This window comes from Xyrauchen texanus, chromosome 42 (assembly GCF_025860055.1).
Source record: "Xyrauchen texanus isolate HMW12.3.18 chromosome 42, RBS_HiC_50CHRs, whole genome shotgun sequence".
Lineage (NCBI taxonomy): Eukaryota > Metazoa > Chordata > Actinopteri > Cypriniformes > Catostomidae > Xyrauchen > Xyrauchen texanus.
In genome coordinates this window covers 5,778,067-5,791,867 of record NC_068317.1, presented here as the reverse complement: position 1 = coordinate 5,791,867, position 13,801 = coordinate 5,778,067, and the positions used below count along the sequence as shown (strand labels likewise).

Sequence of the window (13,801 nt, the reverse complement as noted above, 5' to 3'; positions counted from 1 at the left end):
TCTCGACATGGTGTGTCAAATACGGTGGTCTGCGGCATCATCCACCATATAGTGCTCGGAAACGGACTGCAAGATCATAATTGTGCGTGCAAATTGTGCTCAGCAGTGAATTTGTGGGCGTGTTTGCACTGTTGTCTGATCTGCATAATTTCTTTAGTGAATCGGACGCTAAACCATAGCAGAGAGTGCGTGCAAAAAAAACAATAAAAAAAAAACCAATTCGGCCCCAATTCATTCTTAGTGAATCTGCCACATTTTGTTTATGTCTTGTGGCTATTCCTTTAAAACAATGAGTATGTTTACAGATTGAACCCCATTAACTTCCATTGTAAGTGTCTCACTGTAACCCATATTTTTTTAAGGATGAGTCAAAATAATTTTTTGTGGTAATCAACACTATCCCACAAACATGGTCAATTGAGCTTAACTTGTATAGAACCAGAATATTCCTTTAATTAGATGTTGATCAATATATATATATTTTTTTTTTTTGGTCGATGCCAGTAATGATAACAAGAGAGTGGGGTGGCCAAAAAATGTATGTGATATAGTTATTACAATTTAATTAAAGTAATTGAGATTTAAACATATACATTGAAATTAAAGAAAAAGATTTTGAAACTGACAAACTAGAGAGCTAACACTTCTGTTAATTGGCCAAGTGGGCATGGTTATCATCAACTGATATGATATTCTCAAAATGGCCAAATATCTGACAATTTATCCAACACATGATCACACAGGAAATCAACATGCTGCTTCCGAAAGTTCATGTAAACTGAAATCAACCTCATACTGTTGAATTGCTGAAAAGCAACATCGCCCATCAGACATTTTTGCATCAGATCCTACTGATGCAATCTCCCAGAAATGGATTTTGGTCCCTTGCAAACCTGAAAGTACGTGCATTCACCTAAAAAATGGTTAGCGTAGTTTTTGAGGTTGCATTTTCACTCTAAGCATACATTTGAACTCTGACGGTTAGGTTAAGTTTTGGGGTTTGGATTTGAATTAGGAGGTAAAGTTAATAAAATATGCATTCTTGTTGACTGTATTACAACATTTACAACAAATACAACTCGCTTTTGGCATCACCCTGTGGCTATTTCACCTCAACAACACTTCCAGCTTCGGCCACTGGGGGAAGTGTTTGTAATTACGTTAAGTACACACCAATTTCAGCAGCACAGATTTTGACCGCTTGATGCCGAATTCACAGTATGATCAGTCTGGTTTATCTGACTTCCTGATATATTTTGCTCAATCTCTTAACAGGACAACAGATCTTCCAAAAGTCCTTTTACGCAAGCCTCAGCAGTACCCTGTGGCAAATTTTCAAGGCAACCACTGTACATTACCCTGTGGATAAAACCCATACTGAGCTGTCCACTAAAGAGAGGTCTGGTTGACAGCAACACCCTAGTAAGTGAAGCTTTCTAAAAACTAAAAGCCATTTCCTGCACCACAGTCGTGCACAACTTCCTCTTCCTCAAGTGGCTCCTCATGGGCATTTATACTTCTTTAATAAGTGTCTAAGGGACACAGGGCAAGACGCTTGCTGAAGTTGGATACAACACACATACAGTGCATCTCCCAAGCTTGACTTCTCTTGCATTATTTCAAAGTGAAAACTGAAATGGAACATTCCGTTCTTCATAACATATAAAATCATGTATTAATAGAATTGGAAAACATTCATTGTTTTTAATGGTGAGTTCTAGGGTATAACTTTCCTGTTCTGAGAGGAAAAGGAAAGAAAAAAGTCACTGTTGCTTTCATTGGATGACTCACTTTAAGCTGAGACAAATCCACCATGTCTTGGTCACAGATGGTACAGCCGCTCTCATAGTTCCATATATTGGGGATGTAGTTGGCCAAGTAATTTAAGTATATCTGGGGAAAAAAAACAACACACATTAGTTATAGTTTAGTTATGTAATTTGGGACATATAAGGTCAAATCTATTTATTTTTAGAGTTATTATAAGAGTTGATTTGATAAAAAACAAGTTTAATTTTCTTTTCTTTTTGTCATAAAGTATGACGGTCGCATTAAAACTGTTTTGGAAACACCATCATTATTTATTTTTGACACTTTTAATATGTATTTAATGTATTGATCAGACTTTGAATCTTTTTTGGGGGGGATTTTCTCCCCAATTTGGAATGCCCGATTCCCAATGCGCTCAAAGTGCTAGTGGTGGCGTAGTGACTCAATCCGGGTGGCAGAGGACGAATCTCAGTTGCCTCTATGTCTGAAAGAGTCAATCCACACATCTTATCACATGGATTGGTTACCATGGAGACTTAGCGCACGTGGAGTCTCACGCTATTCTCCATGGCGTCCACGCACAACTCACCACTCGCTCCACCGAGAGCGAGAACCACATTATAGAGACCACAAGGAGGTTACCCCAACATGACTGTACCCACCCTTGCAAATGTGCCAATTGGTTGCTTAGGAAGCCTGACTGGAGTCACTCAGCATGCCCTGGATTCGAACTTGTGACTCCAGGTGTGGTAGTCAGCATCTTTCCTTGCTGAGCTACCCAGGCCCCCAGACTTTTAATCTTAAAATGTGAAAATCCATCACACAATAGTATTTCTCCATTAACCTGTCAAAATACACGCTAGGCAATATGCTTGCTTGTAAAGTAGCATTTGAAAGACAATGTCATGTTTAAAATGCCATTTCTATGACTGTCATTTCTGCCACAGATTCTTATTAACAAAGCACGTGATTTCAAATGGGGTGGAAATGCTGTTGTTGTTCATAAAAATTATAAAGGAAATAAACTAATGAAAGTATAAAGCATGATTTAAGGGTCCATGGGACAACAATGTCCATAGTTGAAGAAACACCCAGTTATTATCGGTGGTCAAGCTGATTCATGCTACTTTATGGATTGGAAATGTCCACTGTCCTGCTCAGATTTTGGTAGCGGCAGCAGGTCAAAAATGATTCTTGCTGTCACATTTTCATGAACTATACTGTAACTGAACTCTATTACTGCTTTATTGTGACTTAAGATTTACATTACAACACACATCAAACAACAAATGGGAGTGTATGTGTGTCTGAGGTGGAAATATACATGAGGGAGACTTTGTATATACTGTATTTAAATGATGTGATACATAAAGCAGATTTACAGTTCTGCAGGGAATGATGTTGCTCTTGTGTTTGCAGCATTTAGACATCCGGCAAACATCTGGGTTTATCTTAGATCAGGGGTTTGAGACTTTTTTACAAGTTTCCATAAACAGCTTGCCTCCAAAAAATGCAGCTTTCATGGAGGTTGATTTGTGCGATAAAGGTGTCCATGGTTTTCAAAGCCCAACCCTTTGTGCAAGCCAAGGAAAACAAGATTAAATGTTATTTATGTTTACCAACATTTGATTTATCCCAGTAGCTACTGAAACCCACAGAGAAAAAACCCTGAAATTGTCCCCTCAAGGATCCATTTCTAAGCCAATGATTTTGAATCTCTTATATTAAAAAAATCATATTTTTTAGAACTACTGGTGGTCTTGAGTTTGTGTTGATATGTAATCATAGTCTTTCTGGAATTCCTTTGATGATGTGGAATTGTCATAAACAAGCACAGCTTTTTGGAAAATTATATTTACGCACAACTTTTCCCCTAACAATTCCACTCTTAGGAATAATAGGGCTGTGGTTATTAATAGAAAGTCTCAAGTGATTGGCAAGATTTACGGTATTGGATGGTGACCGGAATGTCTTATCTTAAAATGATTTAATTGATCAAGAATTACATTTAACAATACATGTAGGGCTGTGCCCACTGGTTTGTTGAGACTGATTCAAAGTAGTGAATTATTCATCCAGGCCTGTTGCTTCTCAGCCGCCTTTGAAAATCTGTAATGTGGACCTAATTGATAACATGTAACAAACGTATTTACAAGGAGTTTAAGCAAATCATTGTTAGTGATTTTCAGTGTTATGATGTTGAAACTTCAGTAAGGAACAAGTCCTTTTTTTTTTTAACCCATTGTACAGAAAACAGTTTGAAATGGATCCTCCTGGCTTCTGCTCTTTCTTTTCTGAAACCCTTTTTTTGTGATTTTTATTTGATCAATTATTTTATAAGATTATTTCTTTCCTTTTTTTCCCATAGAGCAATTCATATCATAAGAACATCTAAATGAAAAAATAATAATAATAATAAATAAATAATAATCTAGACCCTCTAATTAACATCGTTTCAGAGCTACTAATTACTATAAGAAACAAAATCGAAAGAGTGATGTTTTATGCTCCTATATGTGGGAATGTTTATTACTTTACTGCAGTCTTGTTTAGCGTCTTCATACATTACTCCATCCCATCCTAAATATTTCTCCCTGTTGCACAGACCCCCCCTTTATTTTTGGTTCTGTTTATAGGTGTATCTAACGATGTTGGAATGTTTCCTGTCTTGTGATTTATATGTGCAATAACAATAAATGCATAAATACATAAAGGCACATTAACAGTCATATTAAAAAGAAAAAAAGTTAATTTAGATTTAACAACATCTAGATTAACTATGTGGTTATGAATTTGTTACAATGTAATTACAATGTAAAAACAACATTACACATCATTATCAGTGAGCTACAGTCTATTAAACTGCCCGTTGTCTGTACTTGGTTATGAGACAACCAGCTTTGAGCATTTGTTCCTTGAAAGTAATGCCGGTGTTCCCAGTTAATTTGTACACAGACTGTTGGATGGGGATTATGGCATGACAGCTGCAAACATGCTTGTCAAGCTGCTTTTGATTACAGGAAGATAATAAAGTAAAACTAAGGTGGGAACTTCAATTCAATTCATTACAGATGGTCTCTAGATGCAATCTTTGCAATTCATCCAATGTTCAGCCATGTTAAATAGTTGCTGGTAATTTAAAATTTTAGTTAGTGGCTAACACAGACAATCTCTTGGAGACTCAGGTCATGTCCTCTGGCTTTGAGGTCAATTGGTTAAACAATACAGACAGACAATGGGAGGTGCCTGCTCATTTTAAATGAAGAGGAGCTTTTACCTTTGCAATCTGGTCATCAGCTACTACTGTGTGTCCTTAAGCCTTGTTACTTTTACTGGTCCTAATGTGAGTGTTTACGAGCAGATAAAACATCTGTATTCCCCAAGGCATTTTAAATAGCCTGCTGGTCTTGGGGTGGGCTGCATATCTTACAAGACTGATGTGGCAGCTTGTCTGAATTAAAAATCATAAAGCAGTGTCTTTGTCAGGCGTGAAATGACAAAGCGACGCACGATAAAATCTCTTCCATATTGGTTACATTTTGTCCTAAACAGGCACAACAGACAAGCGACACTACAGTACATGTGATTTTGTTGAAATGCTTAGCATTTTCAATTTCAGTGTGGATAGAAAAATAGCTTGTTGCCGTTCTGTCGCTTTAGACAGATGTTTATTCATCGGAAGCTGTGCAGATGGTTGAGGACTAGGAGAACATGACTCAACATAGTCCAGTGATTGCTTAATCATTTACAGCCATACAGAGCACAGAAGGAAAATTCAACTCAGTTTGTGTGTTGAGATTACAGTATCACCCAGACATCCTGCTAAATGTCAAACTCAACATCTTGCCAGAAAGAGTTGCCATGACTGATATTTTGGCCAGAAGACCTTCTAGTAATTAATCACTGACTGCACACTGAAATGTGAAATTCCCTCTGAGGTTTTGACGAGTTCCAGGACCTATCTGTTAGACAGAGTCTTCATTTTGAAATTCCACAAATCTGTGCTTGTCTGTGCCTGAAAGCTGTTTGGAAGTCAGTATATAGGAAATGTAAAGACTATTTTGATTCCTTTGGTATACTCAAGGCACTGTTCATTGATTTAAGAACAAGAAAGAAGATATTTACCTTGGTGTTCACATTTCCGTGGATTATCGCTGGAAGACTGTTGTAGACTGTGTTTCTCACTCGCACCCGCTCTGTCCCAAACTTCAGAAGAACTTCGTCTAAGTGCAAAGAATAAATAAATAAATAAAAACTAGATATTTAAATTTTCAAAGGAAAATTGGAGTGAGATTTGCTCCGTGCAACTCTGGTAGTTGCTAAGGCATTGCTATGTGTTTGCTAAGGTGTTCCAAGTGATTTTTAACATGTTGTGGATCTATGGTGTTGCTAGGTGGTTGCTAGGTTTCTTATTAGTCCAAGTCAAAACCCCCAAGTCCCTATGATATTCTCGTGCCTAAAGATGGCTCTATAAGACTATAAGGTTTTTCTACCATTTTATCATCCCCAGGCAATAATCTTACTTCTAATCATAGAGAAAACTAATAGAACACCACTCAACAAGCTGCACAATTTGTCTTATCATTTGTGATCTAAATAGGTCCAAAGGCTTAAACTGTTATGATGAAAAATACTCTATATTGATGGGTTTTAAATGGTGCACTTTTTAAAACAGAAATTTGAATTGTGTTTGTAAAAAAGCTTTGGGGTTAGAATGTCAGAAATGTCCCCAGCTGAACTTTTTGAATTTGTTAATACTTTTTCTAAAGAAAAGATATAAAAGCCAAAATATATTAAATGTCATGGATCAATATTTACAGAGTAGACTATTCTTTTTAGAGGGGGTTCAAAATTATGATTTACTACAGGTCAAGCTAGTTTTACATGTCCAACAAAACAAAGGTCCGAAGAACAAATCATTTTGAAACTAGAAGAGTGCACATGCCACATGTGTCACTTATTCTTAATAATAGTGTATTTTTAAACTCTCAAAAATCAAGATTTTGACTTTACTGTTTAATTTTATATGAATAAATAAAAGGTGCATTTCTAGTTTCAACAGTAATTGTACCTCAGGCCTTTGCTTTATTGAAAATAAAATAATGATACTGCCACCATGCTAAGGCTACTTTTTGGCCTGTAGTTTGCCTCCAAAATAATAGACGAAAATTGTCAATTTGAAACCCTCTACAAAATAACTAATTAAAATCAGTAAATATCGATCCTTGGAATTTAATATTTTGGCTTTCATCATCATTTATGTTTATCTTTTACCACTAAAAAAAATATATAATAATAATAAACTAAAATAATAATAATTGTGAGTCGCAGACTTTAGAGTTGACACGGAATGACCCACTGACAATTTTGAAACAAACTAGTATTCACTCACCTACTGCTCCATTCAAATTTTGGAATATCTCGCATTTGTGGTCCAAGGTCATATTAAGCCTTTCCTAAAATTAATAAACAAGAGAACAAGTTAGAGTTTATGAAAAATTGACCAAGTAACCTTTGTCCTTGTGTAGACTGTTTGGGGGTATAGTATATTTAGGCAGTTTGTTTGCTTTTGAGTGGTATGGATGAATTTCAAGTGTTTTATGAGAACATGTGAGTGTTACAAGCAAATTTCCTTTTCTCATAGTGGCTCTTGCCTCTTCAGAAACATCTTCAAGTTTGTACACTGACCCTCTGCAGTGGATCCACATAGATCTTTGTGTAGAACAGTTGATCGTCATCATTGTCATGAAGGTCCCACTGGTTCACAATCTTGTGTATGTATGGAGCATAGCCAATACAGCCTGTAAAAGATATCACAGTGGATTTTTAGCCAAAATCTCATTCCCAGTTCTGGTGCGGACCCTCAAAATAGTGTGAAGTCTGGCAGAAAGTTAAGAAGCAACAAGTGTTAAGTGGCGATGTATATCTTCTGATAGTGAAAACTTTCTACATTGTTTCAGAATCTGTTGGTCCTCAGTTATGTACAGTATTGGCTCTCTGTGTTTGAATAGTAGCTGTGTCCAGATTGCTCATTGCTTTCATCAAGCTCACTGACAAAAGTAAAAAAAAAATTAGGGTTTGGTTCTCACATGGGTCTCTGTGCAGTTTTAGATACCATAATTTGGCTGGACTCATAAACAGTGCATACTGTATATTAACCTTGAATATTAAACTTTTTTTACTCTTAATATTATTAGAGGCTTTCCCAAAAAGGCTAAATTAATTTACTGATCCTAAAACTATAAATTTCACACAAATCCCATGGCAATGGCTTGGGATCGGGATTACAAAAGTCATGAAAAGCACTATCTAACTCAAACTATTTCTAGAAATGTAGACGTTAAGATTTTTTAACATCATTGATGTTTCAATCCAGCGAAAGCCAAAGGCCAAAAAACATTAACGATTCAAGTTTTAGGCAAATATGATTTACAGTACATGTCAATTCATTTGCTAAATTAGCAGATCGTCATAAAGAAGTCAACTCAGATGTGGTGACATAAATCTTGTTTTATTATAGTGCAATAAAGTAAAACCATTGACATAATGCCCAAGTTTGAAAGCTGTAGCTGAAGCCAGATGTAAGGAATTATGACATGTGGTTTGAATTTTGAATCCAGATCGTTATTTCCCACCAAATGAAACGTTGCTACCTTCGACAACCTTGCATTTGGGCAATGCAAGGGATGATCCGAAAGAGACGAGCCGTGTTACATGGTCTTTCTCCTTTCCACAAGTATGGTGGCCGACACAACATCTCTGATCCAACCGAAACAAAACAGAAGCCACCGCAATCTTGTGGGCAGTCTATGAAATAAAACCAACCTTTCATTTGGGATGTACACGGTATTGAACAGAAGGTCCAACACAAACAAACTTGCCCTGTTAATGACACACACAGAGTTTATGGGTATGGAGGGGTTGACATTACTGTTCTCCAATGGAGAGACTGGGCAGTATGGACAAACACCTGGGTCAGGAATGGCCATATCACCCTGTAGCTCAAGACTGGTTGCCCACTGAATCTAAGCAGCGTTGAGCTTGGAGAGTACCTGGATAGGAGACCTCCTGGGGAAAACTAAGGTAACCCTGTGGTCTGTATGGGTCCTAACGCCCCAGTGTAGTGACAGGGACACTATACTTAAAAAAAAGCCGCCGTCCCTTGGATGCGATGTTAAACCGAGGTCCTGACTCTCTGTGGTCATTAAAAATCCCTGGGCACTTCTCATAAGGAGTAGGGGTGTAACCCCGTTGTCCTGGCCAAATTCCCCCCGTTATACCTTCTCAATCATGGCCTTATAACCCCCATCCATTAATTGTCTCTATAACTCTACTCTGTCCTCTCCACCAATAGCTGGTGTGTGGTGAGCGTACTGGCGCACCATGGCTGCTGTCGCATCATCCACATTGGGTGTAGTGTCAGAAAAGCGCTATATAAATGTAATGTTCATTATTAAGTTGAGTTAGGGCCAAAAATGCCACAAAACAGATAAAATAGGCTAATCAATTTAAAGATGCTGTAAGCTATTTTTTCATGTAAAAGTATGCAAAAAATGAAATAAGTGTCCTGAGATGTCTCACTGGTCTCTTTAACAGCTGTAGACTTTGTAAACAGCAAACAAAAATGTGTCTGCGAACCCCTTTTACACCTGTCAATCATTTTACTCCTCATAGAGTTGAGCTATTGCAGGTACTATTGTGCCACAGGAACAAACAATGCTGCTCTTTCACTCAGTTTTGGTCTCAAAGTTAATTTCGAAGGTCGGGGTTTTCGAATGAGGGGGTGTGGCTTATTAAACGGCTCAGTCACGTGAAATCTTCAGAATGCTAAAATCACTTACAGCACATTTGAAATGATGGGGAAAATATGTCATTATTATTCATTGGTATGGAACATTTCAACTTGGATTTCTGTACTTTAAGGATGCTGAAACATAATTTGGAAAGCAGCCAAAACATTATTAGATTTTGTTTTTGTTTTTAAAGCTTTAAAAACATAAAACTATTTTCAAATGCTTTAAATAATTGGCAGTGGTGTAACTAAAAGCAGTGCAGGGTGTCAGTCGCACACCATACAGAAACCACCATACAGTTACGATCTGATCTGAGACTGACAATGTATTTCAGTCAGTAGATTCAATTGAACCATTTAAAGACATAAATATACGGCAAACTGTGTTTATATATGGTTAGGAAAATTGCATACATAAAGGTAAAAATGGCCCTGCAATTGAATTCCAGGGGGCAAATATTACAGTCGTATTAAAAAGTAAATTTCTGACACTGATGAACACACCCATACATACTCTCTCTCTCTCAGATGAATGCACCATTTACGCAGACTCCTGAATGAATAGCACACTATTCCTGGTGGCCCGCAGGAAATTCCTTTAGGGTGACTGGCCACTGCCTGTTGGTTTACATAAATCGAATTCTAGAGATAATGTAATTGCACCGTTTTTCTTTTCCCTCTATAATCACTCTACTTGCATTGTTCTAGGGCAAGTGTACGGCGCAAACTGTGCTATGACACAACAACTCCCTCCTACAATGTCTGCCTGCCATTACCTTGTGTGCAGAAAGTCTTCCAGTGATATACTGCCTGAGTGGAATTCTGTAACCTGACCTCCCAAATGCAGGAGGACAACCTGAGAACATGTGTACACATAACATGGCTTGTTGTAAACCATTAAATGCTTTGAAGTGCAGAACTAACAGCATGTTGGCCATCCAAGCAAATGCTGATTCATGGACCTGCTATCAATAACAAAAAATAAAGCTACACTTGTCACCATATTGATCATATTGTTTGTGTCACCCATGTGCTTTCCCGACTGCCCCTCCTTGTTTCCCCTCACCACACCTTCTTGTCTAGTGCTCATTGGTCAATTGTTGTCACAATAGTTGTATTACGGACCGGGCCAATGGGTCAAGGGGCCCTGGGCTGCAAGGAATCGAGGCCCATCAACTTTGAAAATAAATGTTTGTATACACCTGAATATGTGGGCCCCACAGCTTATAAAAGCCCCCCTCAATAAGGCCCTGTGACTATGAGGATCCCTCACCCTCTTATGGGACCCTTTTGCCTTGTTTCTAATAACATTTTTGAGCCACTCTTTAACCCTATAATGCAACATGTATCATATTTGATACATGCCATTCTAAATCCTCTAAATCTTCAACATAATCAAAACTTTGCCGAAAACCTGGTTGTATGCAATAAGTGAAAGTTTCCATGCTCTTCTGGAAGTAGAAGTATAATTTCTAAAATGGCTACCTTCAAACTGTGATGCACTCGTCTTTATGCTTTGTTTGTTAAGTGCTGTCGAACAAAAACATTTATTACAAAAAATAATTGAAAAACAGACTTTTAGCTTATTTAAACATTCTGTCAATGTAATGTAGTCTAGGGGATTTTGGCTTCAATGATGACTTCACAGAGCTTTTTGATAGGAGAATAATAATGGTAGCCAAGCTATAAGGTCGTTCCAAAAGGGATTTACAATCAAATGACCAAATGACCACTATTTTTGAGACCTTCCCTTTGGGCTCAACTGTGGGGGAGGACCTTGGAAGCTCTCAAAATGGAGGATAAAGTCTTTGAAGGAAATTGAAGGTTTAGGGATGATTACTTCTAAATGGAACACAATATAATTCAGATGAGTTACAAAATATATGGCAGCGCGAGCCAAAATTGCCTGAACTCTTTGCCAAGTTTCACCAAACCCATGCATAGATGCTGTCGGAGACTGTTTGTTAAATTCTTCAATATTTAATACGTTTGATGAAGTTAAAATATTTCATAATGTATTATTGCCCCTTTAAATATATGCATATGTATACATTTAATACACATTTTGTCACATTCTTGTTTTTTGTATGCATAATTTGTAGTATATACAAGTATTTGTATAGAGTTTGCATTATGTATAACAAATGAGTACGTTCAGCGAACGTTTCGGTTGAGCAGTTTCTTTGCCACATCCATGCTGTGTGTTTGAATAAATCTGATTGTAAATAACAGAATGGGTATTTAAAGATAATTAAATCAATGAAAATGTATTTTGCATTGATCTAAATTAGATAATTGGACCGGTGGGGCCCTAAAAGTAAAACAATTGTTCCGTGTCTCATTTCTCTCTGTCAGTCTTGGTATCTGTTAAGACTTATTTTGGTTAATCTTCTTTTAATTGTTTTTCACCCTTGAGTGAGTTTTGTTTGTACTTTGATTTATTTAGTAAGAAAGCCCATTTTATTGCCCTCTTGCATTTAGTGACCAAGGCTCTGTTAGAGAGCATACACTCACCTAAAGGATTATTAGGAACACCATACTAATACTGTGTTTGACCCCCTTTCGCCTTCAGAACTGCCTTAATTCTACGTGGCATTGATTCAACAAGGTGCTGAAATGTATCTTTAGAAATGTTGGCCCATATTGATAGGATAGCATCTTGCAGTTGATGGAGATTTGTGCACATCCAGGGCACGAAGCTCCCGTTCCACCACATCCCAAAGATGCTCTATTGGGTTGAGATCTGGTGACTGTGGGGGCCATTTTAGTACAGAGAACTCATTGTCATGTTCAAGAAACCAATTTGAAATGATTCGAGCTTTGTGACATGGTGTATTATCCTGCTGGAAGTAGCCATCAGAGGATGGGTACATGGTGGCCATAAAGGGATGGACATGGTCAGAAACAATGCTCAGGTAGGCCGTGGCATTTAAACGATGCCCAATTGGCCAAGAAAACATCCCCCACACCATTACACCACCACCACCAGCCTGCACAGTGGTAACAAGGCATGATGGATGATGGACTCTACCATCTGAATGTCTCAACAGAAATCGAGATTCATCAGACCAGGCAACATTTTTCCAGTCTTCAACTGTCCAATTTTGGTGAGCTCTTGCAAATTGTAGCCTCTTTTTCCTATTTGTAGTGGAGATGAATGGTACCCTGTGGGGTCTTTTGCTGTTGTAGCCCATCCGCCTCAAGGTTGTGCATGTTGTGGCTTCACAAATGCTTTGCTGCATACCTCGGTTGTAACGAGTGGTTATTTCAGGCAAAGTTGCTCTTCTATCAGCTTGAATCAGTCGCCCATTCTCCTCTGACCTCTAGCATCAACAAGGCATTTTCGCCCACAGGACTGCCGCATACTGAATGTTTTTCCCTTTTCACACCCTTCTTTGTAAACCCTAGAAATGGTTGTGCGTGAAAATCCCAGTAACTGAGCAGATTGTGAAATACTCAGACCGGCCCGTCTGGCACCAACAACCATGCCACGCTCAAAATTGCTTAAATCACCTTTCTTTCCCATTCTGACATTCAGTTTGGAGTTCAGGAGATTGTCTTGACCAGGACCACACCCCTAAATGCATTGAAGCAACTGCCATGTGATTGGTTGATTAGATAATTGCATTAATGAGAAATTGAACAGGTGTTCCTAATAATCCTTTAGGTGAGTGTAGTCCAGGTCAGTTGGGAGTCTATGAAGGGGAGTTTGATGTCAGTGTTTTCCTGCCGCGGACAGGTAGGACTACAATAATGCCACATTAAAGGCAGCAACCTGAGGAGGTGTCTGAATATTCTGCCAGGAGGCACCCGAGTCCGCCGCCTACTGCCAGGAGGAGCCAGAGTCCGCTACCGTCCTCTAGGGGGCGCTCGAGTCTGCCGCTGTCCTCCAGGGGGTGCCCGTCTCAGCCGCAGTTCTTTCCACCACCCTAAAGAGGACGAAGGGATGGATCCAGGAGGGGGGTTAGAGTTAACTTCAGTTCCCCAGTCAGTCCCTTCCCAGTGGCCGCTGATGAGCTCTCCAACTCTCTAGAGACCGCCAGGTCAGTGCCTGTTAGGGTCTGTTGGCTTTGTGTGTGTCAGCCTTGTGCTTACCTGACTCCGCCTTCTTGTTTCCACTCACCACACATCCTCGTCTAGTGCTCGTTTTTCAATTGTTGTCACCTGTACATGTGATTTTTTTTCCTCTTATACATCGTGCCATCTTCCCTCATATCTTCCTGTTTGTTCTGTGTGTTC

At 38.5% G+C, this 13,801-nt stretch overlaps 1 protein-coding gene across 2 annotated transcripts in view; it reads right to left on the bottom strand.

Moving 5' to 3' along the window:
- Nucleotides 1-13,801, bottom strand: part of LOC127634813 (procollagen-lysine,2-oxoglutarate 5-dioxygenase 2-like) — a 63,823-nt gene that overhangs the window by 25,547 nt on the left and 24,475 nt on the right. For both annotated transcript variants that reach the window (XM_052114491.1, XM_052114492.1), the window contains exons 5-8: nucleotides 7,459-7,571; nucleotides 7,163-7,226; nucleotides 5,896-5,993; nucleotides 1,792-1,893 (exon numbers count right to left, since the gene is read on the bottom strand). In XM_052114491.1, coding sequence (XP_051970451.1) covers nucleotides 1,792-1,893; nucleotides 5,896-5,993; nucleotides 7,163-7,226; nucleotides 7,459-7,571 — 377 coding nt within the window. The remainder of the gene's footprint in view (nucleotides 1-1,791; nucleotides 1,894-5,895; nucleotides 5,994-7,162; nucleotides 7,227-7,458; nucleotides 7,572-13,801) is intronic.